Source organism: Lentinus tigrinus (assembly GCF_003813185.1).
Source record: "Lentinus tigrinus ALCF2SS1-7 unplaced genomic scaffold L226scaffold_1, whole genome shotgun sequence".
NCBI classification, from domain to species: Eukaryota; Fungi; Basidiomycota; class Agaricomycetes; order Polyporales; family Polyporaceae; genus Lentinus; species Lentinus tigrinus.
In genome coordinates, this window is record NW_027137910.1 from 648995 (window position 1) to 672257 (window position 23263).

Genomic DNA, 23263 nt, shown 5'->3' on the forward strand with positions numbered 1-23263 from the left:
GCGGAGGAGGCGGAGGGAGGAGCGGAGGAGGCGGAGGAGGGAGCTCAGGCGGAGGGAGGAGCGGAGGAGGCGGAGGGAGGAGCGGAGGAGGCGGAGGAGGGAGCTCAGGCGGAGGGTGCGAGGAGCTAGATGAGACCGCACGAGCATCCTTGCCAGCGCGGAATCATGATGGAGCCTGAGGTCGGATAGGGAGGTGCAGAGTAGAGATTATAACTCTGGATGGGTCCGGCGGCGAAGTATGAGTGGCGGCGGAGGGTTCAGCCGAGGCGAAGGGTTCAGCCGAGGCGAAGGGTTCAGCCGAGGCGGAGGGAGCTAGGAGGAGGTGAGAGGCAGAATCGGAGGGACTTCAACCACCAGTCCGAGCAAATAACCTACCCGTAGAGGAAGTTACTATTTACCGTCGTCTCAGTCAGGTCATCGTATATATTATATCAACAGTAACTGCAAATATAGTGAGAGAGGGGAGGGCGCGGGAGGCAGGAGGGAGGTCGCCGGAGGGAAGAGGGAGGTCGCCGGAGGGAAGAGGGAGGTCGCCAGAGGGAAGAGGGAGGCCGGAGGGAAGGAGAGAGGACGCCAGAGGGAAAGAGGGAGGACGCGGGAGAGTTGGGGGAGGACGCGGGAGAGTTGGGGGAGAGAACATCATAACGGGCCAATCAACTCAACTCTACGTGCACAGTTAGTTGAGTGCCATGTACCTCGGAATGTTAGTGGGGTTCACTCACTCGGTCCAACGATCTAGCCACTATACATTCTACACCGATGGCTTCAGGCGTGTAGGTCAACGCAGCGAAGTGTGCGAGTACGTCGTCAAGCCTTACGAGGACTGTGCTTTGAAAATAGTTGTAGTACAACCGCGTATCCAAGGAGGTGAAGGCGCGATAGGGATCCATCTTCGCGTGCACGTCTGTCAGGCCCGCATACACGTCCATTGCCACGAACGCAGCGATGACGCGGGTTCCGCCTTCCACGCGAGCATGCAGAAATATGTCGGCTATCTGACCCGCGGTTTTGTCACCAGTCTCGGGGTGCGTGAAGATCACGAAGGAGTTCCTCCTGCTGTGTTGGCGAGTTGCGAAGATGAGTCCCAGATGGCTGATCGAGGAGGCTCGACAAACGTGCGGAGCGACTCTAGGCCGAGAGTCTTCAGCGTTGGCGTAGAAGGACGCAAATCCGGACGGCATCCAGCGGAGCAGGGCTGGGTAAAGGTTGGGATCCAGGGCTGTAAGTTTGCTACCGGAGTCGTATGCTGCTCGAATGGACTCGGCTGTGGCTTGTTCATGACCCAGGGAACGTGTATCGCTGACGCGTGTACCACGAGCAGTATCCTGGAAGGCTCGATGGTATGCCTCCATCATGTCATGATACTCGGGGCTGTGCGGCCACTCAATCGTAGCCATGAGTCTGCGCAGTTCTGCACCCGCGTAGAACCCGTCCATGAAGGTGAGAGCGATATGTTCTATTAGGAGAAGGCGGTCAGACAGGGCAAAATCAAGTCGCAGAAGAGGGAGCGTTGTGCACCTGCAATGTTGTTGATATTCAACCCTCCAAGGATGCCATTATAATGCTCAAACGAATAGCCCCAATAGCCATGGACTGGACCGAATGTGTGCAGACAGCTCGTCAGATGCAGCGAGAGGTGGTGGTTGGGAACAAGCTGATGAGAGAAGATATCGAGAAGGCCTTGAAGGTAGCGTTGCATATGGTCGTCGTAGGCATTGGCGCGGTCGACATCCATGGATCGACGGGTGGCAAGGTCTACAGCTGTTACCAGGTGGACGAAGTTGTCAAGAAGTGCACTCTCCTTGCTATCAGAAGGCGCGTTTCCCCAAAGGCGCGTAAGCGTTATGAATAGGCTCACGGTGCATACTGTTCGCCACTGGTCGGCCTTCAGCTTTCCGTGCGCCGCAGACCCGAAGTTGTGAGGAGGACGCTCCATCCAGGAAGGTAATACCGTGTTCTTGATGTCATCACGAATGATCTCCATGACATCGGGGGTGAGAACACGGAACTTCGATATGTCATACTTGCCTTCAGCAAGATGGAAGTCGACAGCGTCTTCGTTCAAGACGGGAGGAAGCTTCAACTCATCGATGGGATGCGACTTGGCCTATATTCATATTGTGAGGACCATTTCAGAATTCATGACAGCGATACGTACCCAGTGTAGGAGAGCAGTGATATATGCGCGCTTGGTGAGTAGGGAACCAGGGTCGATATCGTTGAACTGCGCTATCGTCGCGAGATAGCCAATCCGGATCTTCGAGAGCGCGTTCTTGGAGTCTTTCCTAATCCCCTCAACAACGCGGTGCAGCCAAGAGGCCTGCTCCTCCGGTGTATGCGGCGCAACCTTCTTGCCCGTCCTCCCCTTGATATCGATACCCCACACATCCATGCAATGGTGACGCAAGTTGCCGAGGAATAGGTTATGCATGGCATCCACAACAGGAAAGCGAATGGGATCCCAGTATGGAAGATGCAACAGCTCAGACCACCGCACGCCATGCTTCCTGAAGTGGTCTTTGCGGTCAGCCTCGGTTGCAGCGTCGCGCCATTCAGCTGCCAACCGACGGTGCTCCTCTGCGGTTCGGACAGGCCACGTAGCTCGCAAAATATTGCAGATGAGCTTCTTGATGAGGCGACAGAACGAACAGAAGAAATTCGCAGCATGGCCCGCGAAACCGGCAGTCTTGCGAAGAGCGGGGAGATCGCATACGAGGGGAATAAGGGCAGCGCGGATGAGGCAACCGACGAAACGCAAGGCCGTGTGCTCAAGGAACAGCCCACGCGTCCAAAGGTCGCATAGTTCATCGACAAGAGGGCGCAGAAGATGGTTGAGCTGGTCGAGCGATGGCTCCTTCGGGCCAGGGATGATGGCGGCTAGGTAGATGTTCTCCGGACGGTACCGCAAGTGCGGTGGAAGATTGAGACACGCGAGATAGATCACGCCAACTGAGTGGGATTTGCCAGCCTTCTTGTTACCGAACGGATTGAACCAGTCTACAAAGAGACTGAATACCAGATGGTAGGCTCCAGGAGACTCCTGCGAGAATGGTTTGCCGTCTGGACCGCGAAACCGGCGTACGCCTGGGGCATGGAAGATATCTGTCCAACGCGCACCGGTGGGCATGCTTCGCTCCCAAGAGCGACTTAGAATGCGCTCAATGTCCACACGAGAGAATAAGGAGGCGAGCCAGGACTTGAGCGTGCGATACGGATAGGGCTTGATGGGATGATAGGCAGTCCGGGGTGGGCCACCTTTCTTCAGGGGTGCATACTCCCTAGCCACGACCAGAGGACTGCCACAGATGCCTTTGTCGGTCTCGGAGAACGTGCAGTTATGGGGCCAGGGATCGTCGGGGTGGGATGCATCGGGTGCGTATGTCTGGAAGCACCGTGGACAACAGGCGTAGCGCATGACATCTGGCTGTATACCGAGAGCTTTCAGCGCGCTACGAACGTCCTTGGGGACTCCTTTCACCATGTTCCGCTGGAAGGCCGTCAGCGCAGAAGGCGCGGGGGAAGACGATTGGTTGCAGTAGACGAATGCTCCATGGAGGACTACGCGTATTGTCGTCAAGATGAAGTTTGAGTAGGGACGAGAGAGCGGCGCGACCGCGTGGAGCAGAGTGGTCATGACAAGTGCTGCAATGATGAAGGGCTCCAAGTCTGCACGAGATGATGCAACTTGTGAATGGGTAAGATGTCTGTATGAACGATTAACACCATGAAAACTTACCGCCTTCAAAAGGAATCGGTCCTCTACCCTTGCCCGGCTCAAGGTTGTACAAGCCAGCTCGAACCTTCTCCTTCTCCCAACAATCTTGCACACAACGTTGCAGACCATTGAGGCGATTGTGCAACCTTAGGAGGAAGGAGGCGAGTTGGTTGTCGACGTGACTATCACCAAGATCAGGGAGACTTGCGAGGAGCTGGATGGTCGAAACGAGCCACTCGTGGAAGTCGACAAAATTATGAGCGGCATTGTTGGACCGTGCAATGTCCGCAGGAGGGTCGTCACGGTGGCGAGGTGCAGAGACGAAGGTTACAGCGGTGGACAGAGGGACTAGACGATCATGACGAGCGAATGTCGATTGCAACAAGGATAGCTGATCGAGGCGTACCCTCGCTTGGCTACCGAGATGAACCTCCGTAGCCTCAACCCTGTTGTGAGCACGTAGTCATTTGCACATGTGTATCAGAATAACTCACAACGATCGGACTATCATCAGGAGAATGAGATTCGTTGAGCCCTGCTTGGGGGCTATCATCCTAACGTCACTCTTAGTCGGAAGACAGGGCAGCGAGAGTATACTTTACTCACTGGACGAGGAGCTCCGGGGTCGCCGACTGTCGCGATGAGGACAGCGTCTCTGAGAACTTCTTGTTGTATGGCGTGCTTTTGCTCACGAAGTTGATCTTTCAGTTTGTGCCTCCTTACAGTCTTCCGTGCAAGCATAGCGCCCTTGTGTTTGACTCCATAGTCGTCCCGGTATGTCGTCAAGCTGCACTCTGAGCAGGTGCAAGGGCGTTTGTCGCTCGCAGGACTTGGAGTCATGGGCGACGGTGCAGAGAGACGATGACTGGCAGTGCAATGCGAACGAGGGAGAGTATGGCGACAAGGGACGCACCATCGACACCTAATATATGATCTCCACTCGGGTGAAGTATTGTCATCATTTCTGGAATAATGGCATATAATACAAAAGACAACACGTACACGAAACATCAAACCTGCCTTGACAACTCCCAGATAGGACGCCGATGTATCGGAATAACGCTCCCAGTCATCACAACAAGGTATGCGAGAAGCACAATGCACGAACAAGCCAAAATTGAGCTCAGAACTACAACGGTGGATCGCAGACCTCCACCCTTGTTGTTACGTGCACAGCCAGCAGAGAGAGCACGTTGCCAGGCACTGCAGCGCACAGTCTCAGCTGCCTTGGGAACAAGGTTGGGATATGCATTCAACTGCAATTGGTATTGAGCGGGGTGACAGCGGAGGATGGCGTAGTAGAAAACAACATACGGTATGTGCGACATCGCGGAACCCGACAGGCTCGCGTGGCAAAACGTCTGAAGCGGTAGACCCCTCGGACATCGCGATAGAAAGGTCGCGCATAGCTAGCTCTCCATTGGATATGGGTGGCGATCGGTTGTTGGGGTCGTCGCGACACTCCACCTGCATAGGGGACGGGACCTCAAGCTGCCAGGAAGAGTTAGATGTCAGACAAGTGAAGCTGACGGGGTTACATACACTCGTATTTGAGACTGGCGTGCTATCCAATAGGGGCGAGGACTCTTGATCATCTGAGAGCGACAAAGGGAAGTCGCCTGGGAAGTCGTCTATGCCCAATTCCACAGCCAGCGTGCGCCTCGAAGAATCTGCGACGATGTGGTGGTGGTCACCGAAGAGATCGCCTTGCGCAAGAGCAAGTTGCTCAACCGCCAATGCCTGCTGCTCAGAAAGAAGCTCGAGGCGAGCGAGGTCACCCTCTAGGCGTCGCACCGTGTTGTTGGTCGTAAGGCTACACGCTTCCAGGACAGCTATACCATTCTCCACCTGCTCAGTCCGTGCGCGATCAACTGAGCGCTGCGACTTCATAAGCTCGAGGTCGAAATCCACGCGCGCGACCTTGCGACAAAGTTCGTCTTGTCCTCGCCGGAGGGAGCCCCACTTGTCGTTCAGAAGCTCCTTCTCCTGACGCAGATGCTCTGGGGGTACGTCAGAATACGCATACGCTATGGAAAGATCACCCTACCTTTCATCTCAGTGAGCAAAGTACCAACTGACCGCGACAGCTCAGCTACGCGGTTGCACACACCCGCGACATCATGCTCAAGCTGAGTCGTACGCGCTGTAGTGGATGACTGAAGACACAAACATCATATATCGAAGACGTAACCAGACAATCGGGAGTAGCATACCTGGTCGCGCTTCAAATCGAGCACAGAACGGAGAACACGAGCATTGCGGCTAGCAAAATCTTCGATCTCGCCCTCAACTTGTTGGAATCTGGCCTCCCAGCGGGTCTCCACAGCGTTAAGACCACGGTTCCTGTCAGATACGTGTGGGTATCGGAGGGCACGTACGCACTCTAGATAGGCTTACCCGTCTCTTAAGAGCTGCTGCACACTGGAGTATTCCGGGTCGACCGAGCATGTAGCCGAATCGCCGTGGCTTGTTGTCGATCTGACATCGTCGAGGTAGCTAGCCGTGGCACGTAGATTGGTGTGATCCTGTGGCGTGGATGGCATGGAGAAATGGAAAGGAGGAGGAGTGGCTGGACACAGGTCGAAGAGATCATGACGGTAAAGCAAAGGCAAGTCTAAAGCGCGCGCCCCCACGCCACTGGAGGCGTATGTAGTTGGCGCCTCGTAGTAGTAGATATGTCTCACGGCGGTATCAGCCCAACAATGAATGCGGCCCCTCCAAACTTGAGGGAGTCAGTCCCGTTCACGAGGCGAAGGATCTTAACTGTTTGTAGCATTGCGAGAGCATTTATGCCGTACTATAAGTTCTAACCTCTTGGTCGTGTCTAGTCGCTCCCGTGTCCCAAATCAAATCAACCTTTGCCCGTATTTTCCCTCATTTCCTTCTTCTTCTCATAGCCCACCCGCCGCTTCAGGTCGGCCTCGTATCGTTATACGATGCCATCCTAGCATACTCCTCTCGCAGTTGAGGTACCATCCGGCGGCAGCAAGCGCACCCTGAGATTGCCAGAGAAAATTTGGAGGCCTCATCTACAGTTCGGAATAGCCGCACCCTCCATAGCCTCACATGCCCGTCCAGGCTGTCGCGATGAGGTGGTACGACCGTCCGCAGGACTGCGTCCACGCGACAGCCATGATGGCGTACGTTTGAGCTGGCCGCTTCGTCACCATTTGCGACCGGCGAGGAGCCCTGGGGCGTCAGATCTGCGGATGCGGACGGCGTGGAGTTGAAAAGTGGATGAGCGGTTAGACGATTTCAAGTGGAGTTGAATCGTCTGTGTGCATGGGTCGTATGTGCGAGGGGAAGGAAGGGGTCAGGGAAAGAGGACGCACCTTCGCGACACCCTCAGTCGCGATGACCTCACCCCAGTGCTTGTCCTTACACCACGATGCGCACCAATGGCCGATTTGACGCTGCGCATACATCTCCTTGACGTTGTCGCGGTCAAGAGCTTCCTTGATCATAGGAGCACCGATCTTGATATCGTTCATATGATGCCCTCGTAGCTGCAAGTTGTCGACCTGGACGCCACATGGTGAGTTGAATCAAGTGCACCTCCTCGAAACCGATATCGCGCACTCTGGATGGAATGCGAACTACAAGTGCATTGTCGCATGAGGTGTCATGCAACACGCGTACAAGGTAGCACGTACCGCCACTGCGTACTCGAGTGCTCCCCTCGGGCCGACCAACGTCCGCTTGATGGTCGCATTCGTGGGCTTGAACCTCTGGTACTTCACCTCATCCGGATGCGCGATGATGTTTTCCGCAAGCTTCAAATAGCTTCTGTCCAACACACCACACATGTCATTCCAGCGGTACGTCGAACGAAGACAGAAAGCGGCTGTACTTGCAGGGGCTCCAGTGCGACATGCCGGAGTTTGGACGCAAGATATCGGGGTCTATCATTCTCTAAGTCTACACTCAATGAATACATAAACAGTCACACTACGCTCGACATACCTCTCGTGTCGTGTGTCAGGGGCGGGGTCGCGCTGATCACCGAATGCGAGCGTGATGACCGGGCCGTCATCAGGAGTTAAAGGCGTTGACTTCCTCGAGGAGCTGCTAAGGCGCGAGCGACGGCCACTCGAGGCCCTTGCGATTCCCAAACAGTTGTTGAATAATATCGTCGCCTGCTCAAGCAATCAGTAAGCCAATAATCTTCGCGTCAGCCTCGCGCATACGAGAGGGAGACAGAGAGGGGCGACGAACTAGCTTCAGTCCACAGTGCTGCGGGGCGAGCTCGGGACCCTTGACGTCCGAGCGCGCTCACCTCATCGCATCGAGCTGGAGAAGGCTGCGTGTGCCACGCTGTTCAGCTGTGTGCTGTACAATTCGAGGTGGATATCCAGGTGTGCTCGAGGGAGGCAGGGGCGAGATGGTGCGGGTATCTGGCGAAGTTATGAGCCATGACCTAGCGCGGCGCTAAACTGCCGCTGACGTAATTGTTAGGATCTCAAGCTCTTGCCAAACAACCGCTACCGCTTTGGGAGTATGACCCAGTTCGAGCTTCAACTATGATGTGGCAAGGGATATTCATTTGAACAAATATTCTCGTAGCAGTACTTGTACATCACAGTCAATACTCTATTCAATCGCAGAAACACAGCGTGAGCAACAAGGGAACCCATTCTTCCGAGAACTATGCTGTCGACTATAGCGGCTAGGGATGGATGTGATCGTGAGGAGCGGTAAGAAGCGAGAAGTTCATGCTCGGCCCAACATCGTCCTCAACGTCGAGCTCGACGTTGAGGACGATGTTGGACTGAGCATCATCCCCGACGAGGACTAAGTCGGGGACGGATGGTAGTGGGATTGTGCGCAACCGGGGGGTGGCCGGTGGGCGCTCCATTGGGCGACCCACCGCTGGCACATCCCACGGAGCGACAAGCAGTGGGTTAATGCTCGGTTCAACGTCGCCCTCGACGTCGACGTCGACGTTGACGTTGGACTGAGCATCATCCCCGACGAGGACGAAGTCGGGGACGGATGGTAGTGGGATTGTGCGCAGCCTGGGGGTGGCCGGTGTGCGCTCCCGTAGCAGCGGGGGGTAGTCCTGATGCTGAGGAGCAGTAAGGAATGTGTCTATGTTCGGTTCAACGTCGCCTTCGACGCCGACCTCGACGTTGAGGTCGACGTTGAACCGAGCATCGGCCCCCGCGGGGACGGGGACGCATGGCAGCGGGATGGTGCACAGCCTGGGGGTAGCCGGCATCCAGTAATCCGCCGTCGGAACATCCCAGTGTAATGGTTGGGGATGATGTTGAGGAGCTGTGAGTGATCCGTCGATGCTCGGTCCGTGACTGCGCATGCCTACCTCCGAGTCCATGTTGACCACGGCAGGGATGAGAGATGGGAGCGGTACAGCATCGAGGCAGGGCGTCGCTGGTTGCTGCTCCATGTATGATGTGCGAATGGTTTGGTTGATCGAGGTAATCGCGAAGAGAGAGGGACGTGGTAGTGGTGGTTGAAGGGAGAGCAGTTGCCGCTCGGGAGCAAGGTTTATATAGTTAAATAGGTCAATTGCCGCAGCTAATGAAAATAAATCAGTCATTCCTGCGTCCAGTATCGAGACTCATGTATGTTGCGGGCAATATGACGGGTACTTAGGATGGGGGCGGGCGTCTCAGAACCCTAAAGCGGCCGTGGCCGCTGTCGCTCTCTTACTACGAACTTTATCTCAATGCATAGATGCGTGTCGACGTCTATGATACCGTCGGTGCAACCTCGTCACACTGCGCTTCTCGGGACAGCATCTCGAGTAACACCCTGACCAAGCTGGCTGCAAGGAGACACGGCGCCGACGGCAGATGCCCTCGTTGCGTCATGTCACACTGCATTGCATTTCAGGAACCCCTTCGGCCCGCCCGCCGTGACGATTACTTCCCTGTAATCGTCCACATACGCACTTGGCCATCGGCTAAGTTTCTCGGAACCATCACATCAATTCCCTGGCGAGCGTTCATGAGAAGCCCCTGCGCAAGGTCGTCTTCCTTGGATGCAAGTCGGCTATCAAGCCTATCCCGCAGACGTCCAAAAGTATGCCATACCTTTGGTTCACCTCATTGCCGTCAACGAGTTCAGGCCTTCAGAAACCTGGGGATCCCAGACATGGGCCATAGAGCTTAGGCTATAAGCATGCTCTCAGGTAATGCGAACAACCGAATTCACCTACCAATTCAAAAGGTCGCTGCCCGGTAATTGACCATCAGATTAACCTGTAGGATATTCCGTCAACAATCTGTGCTTAGTATAGAAACCAGCATTCATAGATAAATCATTAGCAAGCTCTCCTCGTGTTTTCAAGCACTCGCGTTAGTATGAGATTGAATCAACATGATGGCATTGATGAACAGACATCACATCGTATGATACACGTAAATGGGATGTGGGCGCTGAGCAACAGGGTCGAGAAACAAAACATGAGCGACGAAGGACATACCGCGCACAAGAGTCACGATCATGGACTAGCAGCAGAGTGAGTAGCGGCATCTAAGAACCGGCAAAGACGCACCCTGGGCAAAATTCATGCGAGGGGCATTTGAAAGTGGGTCATCATGTAGCATGGAGGAGGACATGGGCTGCAAGCGATCTGTCGCATGGGGGGCACGGTGGGCTGTACGCACACCAGTGGCAGGCGGCTCGGAAACGGTCGGAGGAGGGTCAGGCGTTCGGCGAAAGGAGCTGAACGCAGATGCAGACAACGAGAGCGGGTCTATAACACGTTCAAAACCGGATCAACGAAAGAGAGAGTAGGACGGACATGGTTGGAAGCGATCTATCGCATGGAGGGCACGGTGAGCTGTACGCACACCAGTGGAAACGGTAGGAGGAATCGGGGAAAGGAGTTGAATGCAGGTGCAGACGACAAGAGCGGGTCTATGATATGTTAAAACCGATATCAACAGAAGAGAGAGTAGGACGGACCATTCCACAATGCCCAGTCCGTCGAGTCGAACGGCCGAAACTGTGCATCTGAACTGCTCCTCGCTGTCAGGTACTCCTACAGGCCGAGCAGGAAGGGAGGAGGGGCAAGATCTAAGGACGACCGGACATGATGGACAAGGTTTCTTCCAAGGAAGGGTGAAGGGAGACAGATTCGAATGGTTCTGGGAATGTAGCATGAGGTCTTATGGGTCGTCTTCGAGCTCCTGTTCAACCTTGCGAAGTGAGAGCGGCGTTGTGATGAAAGCAGAATGAGCCGAATGATAGCTGCTACCACCGCTATCAGACGAACAGAACTGTTGGAGGGGAGGAGGATGTCTGCCTAAGAGTAGTCAACCCGCCTGCGTTGGTGATCGGCGTGGAGACGGTGTGGTCGAGGGCAAAAAGCTTTCTCTTCCGGTGCAGAAGCCCTGCCCTGCCCTGCCGCGAGCCGGCAAACGTCAGTTAGATGCGCGAGATGACCCCAGAGAAGGCGGCAGGCGTACCAATCGTCCAAGGGCGGGACTGTGCAGTCGCGCTGTTCGGCATCATGGTCAGTGCCTGGCGCATACACGCACTCAACCAGGGTGTACTCACCTCGCCATTGTCATCGTCGTGGCCATCGAGCGCCTTCACCAGAACGCGAAGTCGATATCGTGCTTCGGAGCGAGGACTGGCGCGCTGGATGAGACAAGCAGGCGCGAACGAGGGTCGAAGTACTGTGGCAGACATACCATAATATGAGTGCGCGGCCTCAGGCACGCCCTGCCAATGGCGAGGACACCGACAAGAACGACGAGCGTGGGTGTCGGTAGTGAGAAATCGCGTGGGCGGCTGATCCTCTCATCGAGTCCACTTGCCTAAAACGTGCATGCGCACGTGTTCGGCCAGGTGGGCGTCAAAAGTCCTCTCCCTCCCTAGGCCTCCATGTTGCGTGCTCGAAGGGAGGAAGACTGCAAACACTAGGAGAACACGAGTGGTACGCGGAATCCCCCTCATGTCATAATGCTGGACTGACTTACAGTGCATGTGTAGGCTACGGGAAAACCAAAGGGATAGCAACTATCATACTTCATGCCATGTTGAGTCGTTGTCACTAGTACCGCTACCTCGATATGTATCATATAGTATGCATATTTGAGACTCATACAGATATGTGCATAAGATCATACCAACATAAGTAACACGAGTAACCATGATTGTGAGCGTTTAATAAACTTGGAGACGATGTTAAAGATCACACCACGAACGAATGTGTAGGCCCAACAAGGGCAGTTGAAACGTACTCCCAGTCGATGCCCCTTCTGAACCAGTGGCTGAGCCGCTGCCCGCCAGCAGTGCTAGAGGGCTGCAGGATACTGACATGGAAAAGGTTCGGGTGACGCGTGATGCGGGGCGGGGTACCGTTGGCCCAGGTAGACACAATAGTGTCCTCAGAACGACGCGGACCAGCGACCACGAGATGGGTACGGAGCATCAGTTCCTCCAAGAACGGTAGCCTCAGTAACGTGAGGTGCCACTGGTGCAGGTCATTCCATGGCCTCCGAGCATGGTGAAAACGGCGCTGGAATTGTGTGTCAGAGAAATAGAGACGACGACATCCGGATAATGACATACGTGCGCGCAAGGCTTCTCGATAAGCTTGAGTTTGCGCAGTCAGGGGGCTGCGGCTGCAACTCGTGCGAGGATGTCATGATCATCGGCAAAGAAGTCGATGGTCAACGACCAGAGCGGAGACGTGGAAAGCGCTTGGATGGCCAACGCAGCCATAGAGGCCATCCGAGTGAGGCGAACCGTCGCAGTCGCAACCTGACCGCGCGCTATGCCCGTCAAACAACGCGCCGGGCACTGAAGGTCCGATATGCGGGCGAGATGAAGCCCACGAAGGGGACATCGATTACGGTGTCCACAGACTTGCAGTGCGAGGGAAAGAAGTGTGCAATGAGCAGAGAGGAACGAGACCAGCGAGTGGTGAGGCAGATTGGTGGTGAACGCGATGAGCCGAGGAAAGAGGAGTCCGTTTAAGATAGTGGGTGGAGATGTTGAAGGAAGGTGTAGGGTGAGAGTCTCGATGTTGGTAGGTAGGCGAAGCAGCTCGCGAAGAAGATGCGCGGGATAAGCGGCGTTTGTGGGAAGAGAGATCTCGAGGTCTTCGACGACGCGCGCGATAGCGGCATTGTACCCTGCCAGTGTCACGAAGAGCTCGATGCTCTCTATGCTGGTTATGCGAACAACGGTCTAAGGTCATACCCTGTGAGTAATATGCGACGTAACACGAGTCGGTGAATCTCACCTGTAGATGTGTCGCTCGTGCGAGCTGGACACAAGTAGATATCAATAGCATGCCGGGGTATAACACCAACAGTGCCACTCACCGCTGCGAGTGTTGTATGGCGCCGACTCCGCGTCGGGGAGTGCATCACGGAGTTTCCACGCCGCGGAACCCTGGAGTAGGACATCCTGGAAGGGAGCTGAAACTGAGAGAGTTGCAGTTCAGGTGAAACGACTTGCTCATCCTTATAGCCATCGGCTAAGAAACTTTTAGGTTAGCCACTCGCCTGACCGCCAAGGGCACGCGGCGTTGGTGTACAAGTGCCTTGCAATTGTACTCTCTATGTCCTAGGGGGGGGGGGCACGTTGTTCCATCCGAGGGACCTGTCAAGTACAATGCCATAAGACTCGGGGGGGAAGTCACGAGTTTGGATAGCCTTGAGCTGAAATTGGCGAAACTAAGACTCATCGTTGGACGCGACAAAGGTTCTGTGCTGACGCATTGTGGGCCGGCGAAGACAAGGGTAGGAGCCACCGTACCACTGCACTTCGTAACGATTAGCCTCCGTTTGTTCCATACGCGCAATGAAGGCCAGATCTCCAAGAGAAGTAGAATTTATAAGCGCAAGTTGTCCCGTACTGCACAGTGCAGACTCGATCCCTGGCAAGCTTACGGATCCCAGGCACCGATACCTCGGACTCTCGGAGTCCTCCGAGATACATTGCTCCGACAAGGTCGGAATCCTTTCCTCTCTCTCAACGTCAACCCTTCTCTGCTCGTTCTCTCTTCCTCTCTTGTCCCGATGGTCTTGCGGTATCTGGAGACTGTTCGCCTGTCTCGCGGACATTCGTCTGGTATCACAGCATTGGCCTTCAGCCTCAAAGGACAATTTCTCGCTTCAGCTGGTCTGGATGGGAAAGTGTGCATATGGCGCGCCGATGACTTCCGTCTGCTACATGTCATTACACGCTCCGAGGATATCGCCGTTCTCTCCTTGGCATGGCTCGGTCCGAATGAAGATACACTCATTTGCGGGCTGAAGGACGGAAATATCGTAACTATAATCGTTCATGAGGTGAGTACAGCTCGCGTATCCATCCATTGCGTTCACCCGACGTTTGACGTGGTAGCAAGAGGTGGCGGTCCATGGATTCTGGGCCCACGCTTATCCTGTCGAATGTCTGGTTGTTGTGTCCCCGGGTCTCTTCGCGTCGGGTGCTCACACGGAAGTCCGGGTTTGGAAGCGGCCCACAGGTGCGTTCTCGTTCAAACCTCTCATATGTATCGCCCCATGTTTGCTCTCAGACTGCACCAGCTGGATTCAGCAGGCCGATCTTCCTCTACCTCCGATAACTGCATACAACAGGATGGATGAGGTCCGAGTAACAAGCCTGCACATCATCTATCCGTATGACCAGCCGCTCCTTGTTGTCACCTACTTGAATCACGGCATGCAGTTCGTGCTTGTATCTCCTCATCCTCGTAAACTTGTCTGATGTGTGCGCACAGTCTCTTCGACGCCTCAACGTGGGAGCATAGACGGAGCATCCCTATAACTGGCCAAATGTAAGTCATTCATGTATTAGACGTGGCGTTGGCACACTTACTCTCGGTTGCAGCGGCGATGCTAGCTTTTCGCCTGACTTCCGAACCGTAGCTGTGTCTAACATTCTAAGCGGATTCGACGTGTACTCTATGGATACCGAGACCGCACTTTGCTCTTTTGGGCACTCGGTTAGGCTGGACAAACTCCGGCGCACTCCCGTCCTCCTGGTTCATGATGGTCTTGCTCTTGTGGGGGGGAACGCTCAAGGAGACGTGCATATCTGGGATGTTGGCTCGCGCCGTAAACTGCATAGTCTCGTCCACAGAAGTGAGTGGTACTCGAGTTGTTTTTATCGCACACTCATATTTTTCACGAGTAGAAGAGGAGGTCATATTGGCGATCGCAGTAGGTCACGGTGGAGTCAAGCCGCCCACATCGAACGTATCTCAATGTGGCTGCCTCATTCTTTCAGGCTTACTATTACGAAGACTCCGACACATTCGTCATCGCAACTGGCATACTGGAAGGCAATACTCGCCGCGGCATTGTGATCTGGCAGGCTCAGGAACTTTGTTCGTCCACCATTCGTTTGTCATCATGTCCGATATTGAACTATCAACTCGTCATGTAGCTCATTCGCACGTCGTAGCCCGGCGTTCATTCTTCGCAGCCTGGAGTAGGCATAGCTGGAACGGCCTCATCATCGGTATCATCTCTTTCATCCTCTGGTATCTGTATCGTAAAACAGTTTAAGCGTCCTCGTCCTGCCACATGTGTATCTTTCGCCGCCCTCGCTTGTACGCGCTATGTGCCTCAATGACCAATTGTATCCGCTTTGACATCCACTTTGACATCCGCTTTGGATGCTTTGGATGCTTTGGCAGTTCACCAAAGCTTAGCCCTCCCTCCAGGTCATTTATAAGACCACTATCACTCGAAACTTCTCTATCTACCTCCACTGCCATGATCTCTCTGCGCGAGGCACTCGCGAGTTTGTTCGTTGTCCTCTTGCTCTTGGTCGTCATCTGGCGCAATAATCGCCCCTCTGAACGGGCTACAACCGGTGTCCACCGGTACAAATTCTCAGCGAGCACTGGTGTTCGCCGCGAGAAGACAACGTACCTTGAATTTGCAGCGCCTTTCCCCCCCAAATCTAGAACCCCACTCCCGCCCTGCCATACTGGAGATCTTCGACTGTTCCACTACTGTTCGGTCACGGTGGGCACTGATTAACATGCATACTGGAGTGGCTCATTGTAATCTTGCTTCTCAGTCCCATCACGCGTAATAGAAGCGAAATGTCTTTCGGGCACTCAGCAGATGGCGCTGCTTGCCCACCTGAGCCTTCCACGCAGACCCCGCCACCTGCACATGTGTATCCTCCGAGTTATGCAACAAAGTCGAAGTCGAGCGTCTTCAGGATTGAGCCACTGCCACTGGCTCCGGCCCAGAATCCTCAGCGGCGCACCGCGGGCAGCTCGGCCACAGAGACAAGTACCATTTTTCGGTCTCCATCCAGCCAGTCCGTTGTCGATGAAACCATTGTCTCTGGCCCATCCCATCGTGGTGTCCAACCTGTGACTGCTCGTCGCGATGTCAATCCTTCTGCTGCTGGCCCATCCGGCCACAATACTGTGTCACGGAGACAGGCGGCGAAGCTCAAACTGGTACGTAAAGTTCTATTTGCAGCTCCGGCCGACTATACGTTCTCACACACATCGCACTGCAGCCACGGTACAACCGTCAGAACAAGACACACGGCGACTGGGCTGGTTCCGAGGGACCGGAACCCATCAATGCTCCTCCCATCTTCGAGAATGAGAACGATATCCGCATCGGTGATGTGTACCGTCATCTGATACCCGATGACTGTCAGTTATGGCTGAGAGTTCTTGGCGACGACGGTCCGTTCTGGCTCTCGGTCCCTGCTGGCTACGAACGTGAGGATGGCCGCTTCCTCTCACTCACCCAGCAGAAACAGGAGCCGTCTTGGATTACCAGCTCTGAATGGTGTAATAAGTGCATTCGCGCCGGTGAGACAATTCGTAACACATCCCGCTAGTACAGCATTCACTAATTTCCATTTAGCAAAACGCCGCGCTCGGGACTAAACAAGTCCGGACCTCTGTCAATCTAGGTTATCCACAGTACGCGATATGCAGCATGCGCACTCCGTTTCTTTGTGCGGATTCCGGGCGTGTGCCGATTCAGATTATCCGGACCACCGGGGTGGTTTCCTTTAGTACACTCCTTTATTAGTACTATCGCTTTGTACTGCCCCTCCTTTGTTCTGCTATGTCACTTTTTAGTATCGCTTTGTACCACTCCCTCGCTTGGGATTGATCGCAGTGATCGCCCTTTGAGAGAGAAATTGTTGCATTGTGCACCGGTAAGCATGCACCTGCGTAGCGGTCACTTGAAGTACCAGCAGGAGAACGTCCGACCACTCACGTCTATTCGTCCCTCGTCTTCATAGACTGCTCACTGTCTGCGCTGGTTCCTCATATGGTCAAGACGAAGAATCCTGCCCGCTCAGCCTGTGACCCATCTCGATTCGTTTTCGAGGAAGCTCCTGGGCACACCTCCAGTATGTACTCGCTGATGTCCTTCGCGCGACCAAGTCTCACCCGTCCTCCTCAAGACCACACCTCCGGCAGCATCAGGAGTGTTCGTTTTGAAACCTCGTTTTCTGAACCCTCACACACGGAACCGCTAGTACCAAGACAGCCGTATGGGGATCAGCCAAGGCGCGTCTCAAATCAACCCAAGGCGTCGACGCGGGGACCCACGGTTCGCACAAATGGTCTGATCATCTTGTCGACCATGGTGATCGTCATCCTGTTGATGTGGCCCACCTCGTTCAACGTGATATACCTGAGCAATGTACAGGTTCCCGGGCGCACATTCCTACACCACCTCCTGCATTCCTCCACCTACCTCGACCCGTCCCGGGCGCAGAACCTTCCCAGCACATGCTCGGTGCACGATATCGAGAGCGCCATCCAGGCGTCGATTCGTAAGGCCCTTCGAGGTCCCGTTCTCCTGCGGGACTTCGCTCTGAAGGCCGACGGCGGGAAGATTTTGCCCGCTCTTACCACGACGGTACCTGTGGACAAGTCAGCCCCCAATTTGCAGACATTTGGTCCTGAAGTCGTCATCGATGACCATACAGCCATAGGACGCTGCTGGTCCACTGTTGTGCCGTCCCAGGTCGGCCTATCGACTCCTACTCTCATATACCCCACCAACGTCACTATCGACCACATTCCCCGCGAACTTGCCGCTGATATCCGACGTGCACCGCGACATGTTACCTTGTGGGGCGTCGTCGACGGCAAATCGAACCGTGCTCGCTACAAGGCCCTTATCGCAGCAAGGGGCGGCCGGATGCCGACCGCACCTTCGCTCACTTCCGGGCATGTGTTCCTCGACCTTGCCTCCCTCGAATACGACATCAATGCAGAGTCCCACATTCAAACCTTCCGAGTCTTTCGGGATGTTGTTGAATCTGGCATGGACTTCGGAGTCTTCGTGGTAGAAATCCTGGATGACTGGGGCGCGGATGATGTATGTTTGTATCGTGTTCGTATTCATGGCGTTTCAGCTGGGCTGGGCTCAAAGTGATGTATATTAGACTAGAGGCGTCAGTGGTGATTGATGTGATAGATACATTTAATGGTGGTCAGTATCTTGCGGCATGATTAGCCATGATGAGGTCTCCTGGAAGCTCGAAGCTTAAAGCCATGCGCCGCGTGCGACAGCTTCGCGACCGAGCGCTAAGGCGGAGCACCTGAAGCGGAAGGTAGGCGCGTACGGACTAAGCTCTCTTGTCCCTCTTCATACTGGCTGATCATAATGACAGCAATCCGTTCTTCCGTCGGTGCTCTTACTTGGTCTCCATGTGCTTCGCGATCGTCTTGGTTGGGTCTGCTCGAGTTCGCTTTGACACCTCCCCGCATTGACGGTCTCTCGCTTTGGCGATTTACCGCTTTGGCAACTCCCGCTTGAAAGCACCGTCAAAGCGATGGACTCTCGCTCCATTGTTCGCTTTGGCCCGATCCCAAGCTTTGACGGATGGATCAGTACTGTGGTATGTATATAAAATCTCTTCTCCTCGTGTTGCTCTGTCCTTACTCGCCACCACCTCTTGAGCCACTCTCCTCGTCCCGGTGACATGGACGCGGTCGACTCGCCCTCAGCCCCCCTTGCTGGCATTCCACCTCTCGAACCTCAGGTTTCCCAGCAGGTGGAAGACCAGGTGGAAGATGTCGTTATGATGAACCCTCCACCGTCTCCGCCTCCTCCCGTCGCCGGTACGAAGCGAGAGATGATTGGCATGAAAGTGTTCGCCCTGGACAATGTCAAGTCCGCAAAGGTGAACAACAGTGTGAGTGTTATCATTCTCATACGACGCTGCGCTACTTACTGGCCCATACGCTCAGGATAACGCGCGACCCCTGGTTAGGAATATGGATCAGTCGCAATTCCTCACTGCCCCGAAGCGTCAAGACCAAAGGCGTGGTAAGTATGCTATCTTCGGACGGCCACTTAGCGAATCGAAGCTGATCGTCTCAATGTGCAAGTTGTGTTGCTCCGTAATGGCAGCCACACGTCGACAACACAAGCCGTACGTCCGCCAGCCCAGCCGTTCCAGTTCTCTTTGCCACAAGCAGCTCCGCAGCAATTAGTACGTCGCGTTGCTGTGGCTTTCGCATCCCTACTTCCCTAATGCTTTTTCTCTGGTAGCCCGTTATGAACAACGCGACCCTCGCCTCGCATGTCATGCATACCACGTCGCCTGGAGCTCAACCTTCGTACCCGTCCCCCCACCATCACCAAGGGCACAGTTTTCCAACTTTCGTGAGCCCTGTTCCGTATGTGCAGATGCCCGGGATGATGAGTAATGTGGCGAGTCCCATCATACATAGGCTAACAATGAGTACTGACGACACTTTGGCTCCAGCCGCTCCAGAACATTGTCGGGATCGGGGCCCCTCCTGCATCTGCTCCTAACTTGATGCCACTCGGATCCCAGTTCGGAAGCTCCGGTTTTCCCATGCAGAGCATCCCGAACCACACGTATCCCATCCACGTGCGTTCATTCGATGTATATATTGACCGCCACTCTGATGCACGAGGTCCATAGGTCAATACCATAGCGTCGCTCAATGCATCTGAGCGAGGCTCAACATCGGAATACGATCAGGCAAAGGCGATGTGGGACCACCTTTCACCATCGGATCGAGAGCAGTTGGTCCGTTTCTACGCCAGCCAACAAGTCTCTCTGGATCCATCGCTGTCTGAACGCCACGTCGAGTCACAACGTCCCCAACAGACCCCGCCTATCCATCCTGTCTCTATCTGCGCTGAGCCCGAGGGAGCTAGTATGCATGTAGACAATGACGAAATACCTGCTTCGACGCGCAACCTCAACAAAGGAAAGGCTCGGGTACGTTTTCATCAAACACTTGCTTCGTTGTGTCTCACATCACCAGGAGAACCTCAACGACGTTCCGATCCAGGAAGATGTGAACCGGATGACCAATGACTTCGGATATATGTTGCTTAACAAGCTACAAGAGTCGCACGATCAGACGCAGAATCTCATTACCGACTTCATGACAAAACAATCCGAGATCCAAGAGCAGTTTTGGTAGTCGTGACTACATACGCGGTGTTTGTTTGTTTGCTCATTCATCTTGGTTTCTAGCAAGACGGTCGTCCAGGAGCTCAAAGGCACGCAACACAACGTCGATGCGGAGAGTCCTCTTCCTCTCCGCACCCACAGACGGACCCCGCAGAAGCCAGCGAAAGCTCGCCCCTCTAATCCGCCAGTCACGCCCGTGGCAACCACCGGCAAACAAGCTGTTCGCAAGTCCAAGTCTAAGGCCAAGTCTAAGTCGGCTACCCTCGAGTGTCCTGACACTGTGCTCACCGCGCTCCAGGTCTGTGTTTCATTGCAGTGCATCGTATACTTGCTCAACATATCAGGGAGTAGGACGCAGTTCGGAAGCACTTGCAGTTCATGCTTGGCCACATATCCTGGCAAGATCTTGTTAGACGCTACCCTCCTCTAACCGAGGAGGAGGTGGCAGGTTATGGCGTTGACAGCGATGGCGTCCCCTCCCCCGATGTCAAGTTCCGTATCGACTTTGTGCACCATTGGAAGACTCTGCCTCTGAATTTGGCGGCACGGCACCACTTCATTCAAACCCTCCTTGGCACGATTAAGGGCGGTGGCTTTGGTTTCGATCCGGAGGTCATTCCTTTGATAACCGAGACCCATGTGAGTGATTGAAGAGTTCTCCTTCGTCCTAACATATCCATACATCACGTAGATTGGTAGCACTCTGGACACGTACATGGAATATTGCCGGCGTAAGTATCGTGAGCACTACAAGCCAAACGACGAGTCCGACGATGAAGAGACCAAGGCGAAGCGTGCAGCCGCTTTGGCTGCGCAGAAGAAGCGCAACGCTATGGGTCAACGGAAGGCGACGGTGAGCCAGCCATTGAAATGTGTGCTATGTACTTGTTAAGACTGAGATCATTATATTGGTAGCTTCTCAACTCTCGCGAGAGTGTTCTGCTGAATTTTGGACTTTCTCGACATCTAGTGCTCTTCGACAGCCTCCTGCCGCAGCACATGAGTGGCGACGAGACCGATGACCCGAAAGCTGCCACCAGGAGGTACCGCATTGTCGAAGCTAAATGGCAGAGCGTAGCCCTGAAGACCTTCCTCCGCCGCCTCGACAGCATGTACCTTGAGTACTGTGCTACTAGAGGTGGGGGTGGGAGCAGGCCACGGGAACGCGTTCCGCAATTCAATCCCAAAGTCGAAGACAGCCCCGCTCCGAATGGCCTATGGCGAAACTGCTATGATGACGCGTGGCTTGAGAAACTCCCGGCGCATCGACTCCGCCAGCTGCGGATGATCAAGAGCGACTACGACTTCAGTCTTCACCCGGAGCCTGACTTGGAGGAAGACACACGCATGCGCGGGAGCGGCTCCGAGGACGAGGTTGAGGAAGAGCTGTAGTGGACTCACTCCGGCATCATGTATTTCATCTCACAGCTCCGACACTACTAACCTCCCCTCCCCTTTCCCCCGCTCCGTTCTTTCGTACTAGTACGCCACACTCATTTTCGCACCATATACTTCCTGGGTCGTGCGCAGGCGCGCGACCTCTACGTTATTATTGCCTATGACTCTGTATGACCCCCGTGAATTCCACAAACCTTTCTGCTCTCATTACCAACATAGTTCTGCCATGCCTTCACGTTCCAACTACGGTAGTCTACGTTATATAGTGCACACCCGACTGCTCCTCTATATCAGTCATCATACGACCTGTTCGCTTATATCCACTAGAATTATCGTGCCCTCGATCGCCATTGCTGTTACTGTAGTACATATGTATAGTGATTTCAATCTCGTGTTGGCTGAGACGACTATGTGAGGCTTGAGTGAGTTGTTCACTTCTCTGAACTGAACTCCTCTTAGCTTTCTCCGCATCAGCCCTCCGCTGATCCCTCCGCCTCTCCTCCGCTGATCCCTCCACCTCTCCTCCCATCCCTCCGCCTCGTTCGCTCATCCTCCGTCCTCTCCTCCCACCCTCCGTCCTCTCCTCCCACCCTCCGTCCTCTCCTCCCACCCTCCGTCCTCTCCTCCCACCCTCCGTCCTCTCCTCCCACCCTCCGTCCTCTCCTCCCACCCTCCGTCCTCTCCTCCCACCCTCCGTCCTCTCCTCCCACCCTCCGTCCTCTCCTCCCACCCTCCGTCCTCTCCTCCCACCCTCCGTCCTCTCCTCCCACCCTCCGTCCTCTCCTCCTATCCCCTCCGCATCGTTCACTCTTCCATGCGCCTCTCCTCCCATGCGCCTCGTTCATTCCTCCGCTTCGTCCGTTCACCATCCCTCCGCCTCTTCCCCGAGGCCCATCTTGCTCAAGTACTCTTCCGACCAGTCTCCAACTCCGCTCTGCCTCCTCGCCCATCCTTCGGACTGCTGCTCAGCCCATCCGGCCAGCTATCTGATATCTGCTCCTCGACCTCTCCAGAGCCTCCATCTCTACTCCGCGCCTTGCATGCCCAACCTTGGAAAGCGACGTGTTGTTGACACTATTTCCTCCTGCTCTGTTCCTCGCGTTGCACTCACCTCCGCGCTCTCCACAGAGGGGTAGTATATAGACGTACGGGCACTCCCAAAAGAGATCAAGGAACCAGACAGCGCACCGCTGCCGGGAGACAGTGGATGTCAGAACCGTGTCGACGGGACGAACGATGGCTTGGACCTGATGCCACCGTGTCGAATATGCGGTCGCACGCAAGCGAATGCTGCTCGCGGAAGTATTCCTTAGTCCGCGCGTAGACGGCGAAGGAGGCTGCACCTGGAGGGGAAATCGTATGTAGCTGCAGCGGAAAGTAAGCAGGGCTGGCACGTACGGACGAAGGATGTGGTCATAAGCGAGATCCATAACCCTCGATAGAAGCCGACGAGGCCCTCTTCTGTAAGGGCGGGAAGAGGAATGGAAACGCGCCCCAGGGAGGCTCGACTTGATGGTGTCCAGCTTCGCACACGGGGTTCAATGGAGGAAAAATTGTCACGGTTGATAGAGAACTCACTGGGTACCCCGCGAATGCCGATATATAGTTTGACGACCGCTTTGTTGCCTGCGTGGGGATATGGTCATTCCTTCCGCATCACGTCATCAAACAAGCAATGAAGAGTACTTTTGAGAGACTCATCTCCACGCGCCTGCCCTCTCTCCGCTCCTCCCTCCTCCCTCCTCCTCCGCCCTCCTC

The 23263-nt window shown here is 54.8% G+C and overlaps 6 protein-coding genes across 6 annotated transcripts; 3 read left to right on the forward strand and 3 right to left on the reverse strand.

The window, feature by feature from the left end:
- Nucleotides 1-704: 704 nt before the first annotated feature.
- Nucleotides 705-2431, reverse strand: L226DRAFT_451552 (uncharacterized protein; the record flags this gene model as incomplete). The annotated part of the gene is made up of 3 exons (XM_067675020.1): nt 705-1456; nt 1519-2107; nt 2159-2431. The coding sequence occupies 3 exons, from the start codon at nt 2429-2431 to the stop codon at nt 705-707; spliced, it is 1614 nt and encodes a 537-aa protein (XP_067542327.1).
- A 5950-nt stretch (nt 2432-8381) lies between these two features.
- Nucleotides 8382-9119, reverse strand: L226DRAFT_564422 (uncharacterized protein; the record flags this gene model as incomplete). The annotated part of the gene is made up of 1 exon (XM_067683638.1): nt 8382-9119. One exon carries the CDS (start codon nt 9117-9119, stop codon nt 8382-8384), a length of 738 nt encoding a protein of 245 aa, XP_067542328.1.
- A 1826-nt stretch (nt 9120-10945) lies between these two features.
- On the reverse strand, nt 10946-13101 carry L226DRAFT_564423 (uncharacterized protein; the record flags this gene model as incomplete). The annotated part of the gene is made up of 8 exons (XM_067683639.1): nt 10946-11078; nt 11149-11180; nt 11240-11315; nt 11929-12206; nt 12260-12283; nt 12557-12880; nt 12936-12959; nt 13018-13101. The coding sequence occupies 8 exons, from the start codon at nt 13099-13101 to the stop codon at nt 10946-10948; spliced, it is 975 nt and encodes a 324-aa protein (XP_067542329.1).
- A 615-nt stretch (nt 13102-13716) lies between these two features.
- Nucleotides 13717-15213, forward strand: L226DRAFT_564424 (WD40 repeat-like protein; the record flags this gene model as incomplete). Its single annotated transcript, XM_067683640.1, has 8 exons — nt 13717-13989; nt 14045-14168; nt 14220-14370; nt 14424-14480; nt 14534-14787; nt 14840-14865; nt 14933-15032; nt 15092-15213. 8 exons carry the CDS (start codon nt 13717-13719, stop codon nt 15211-15213), a joined length of 1107 nt encoding a protein of 368 aa, XP_067542330.1.
- Nucleotides 15214-15758: 545 nt separating this feature from the next.
- Nucleotides 15759-16571, forward strand: L226DRAFT_564425 (uncharacterized protein; the record flags this gene model as incomplete). The annotated part of the gene is made up of 3 exons (XM_067683641.1): nt 15759-16127; nt 16190-16493; nt 16549-16571. 3 exons carry the CDS (start codon nt 15759-15761, stop codon nt 16569-16571), a joined length of 696 nt encoding a protein of 231 aa, XP_067542331.1.
- Nucleotides 16572-17304: 733 nt separating this feature from the next.
- L226DRAFT_541411 (uncharacterized protein) lies at nt 17305-18084 on the forward strand (the record flags this gene model as incomplete). The annotated part of the gene is made up of 1 exon (XM_067682053.1): nt 17305-18084. The coding sequence occupies one exon, from the start codon at nt 17305-17307 to the stop codon at nt 18082-18084; it is 780 nt and encodes a 259-aa protein (XP_067542332.1).
- Nucleotides 18085-23263: the final 5179 nt, after the last annotated feature.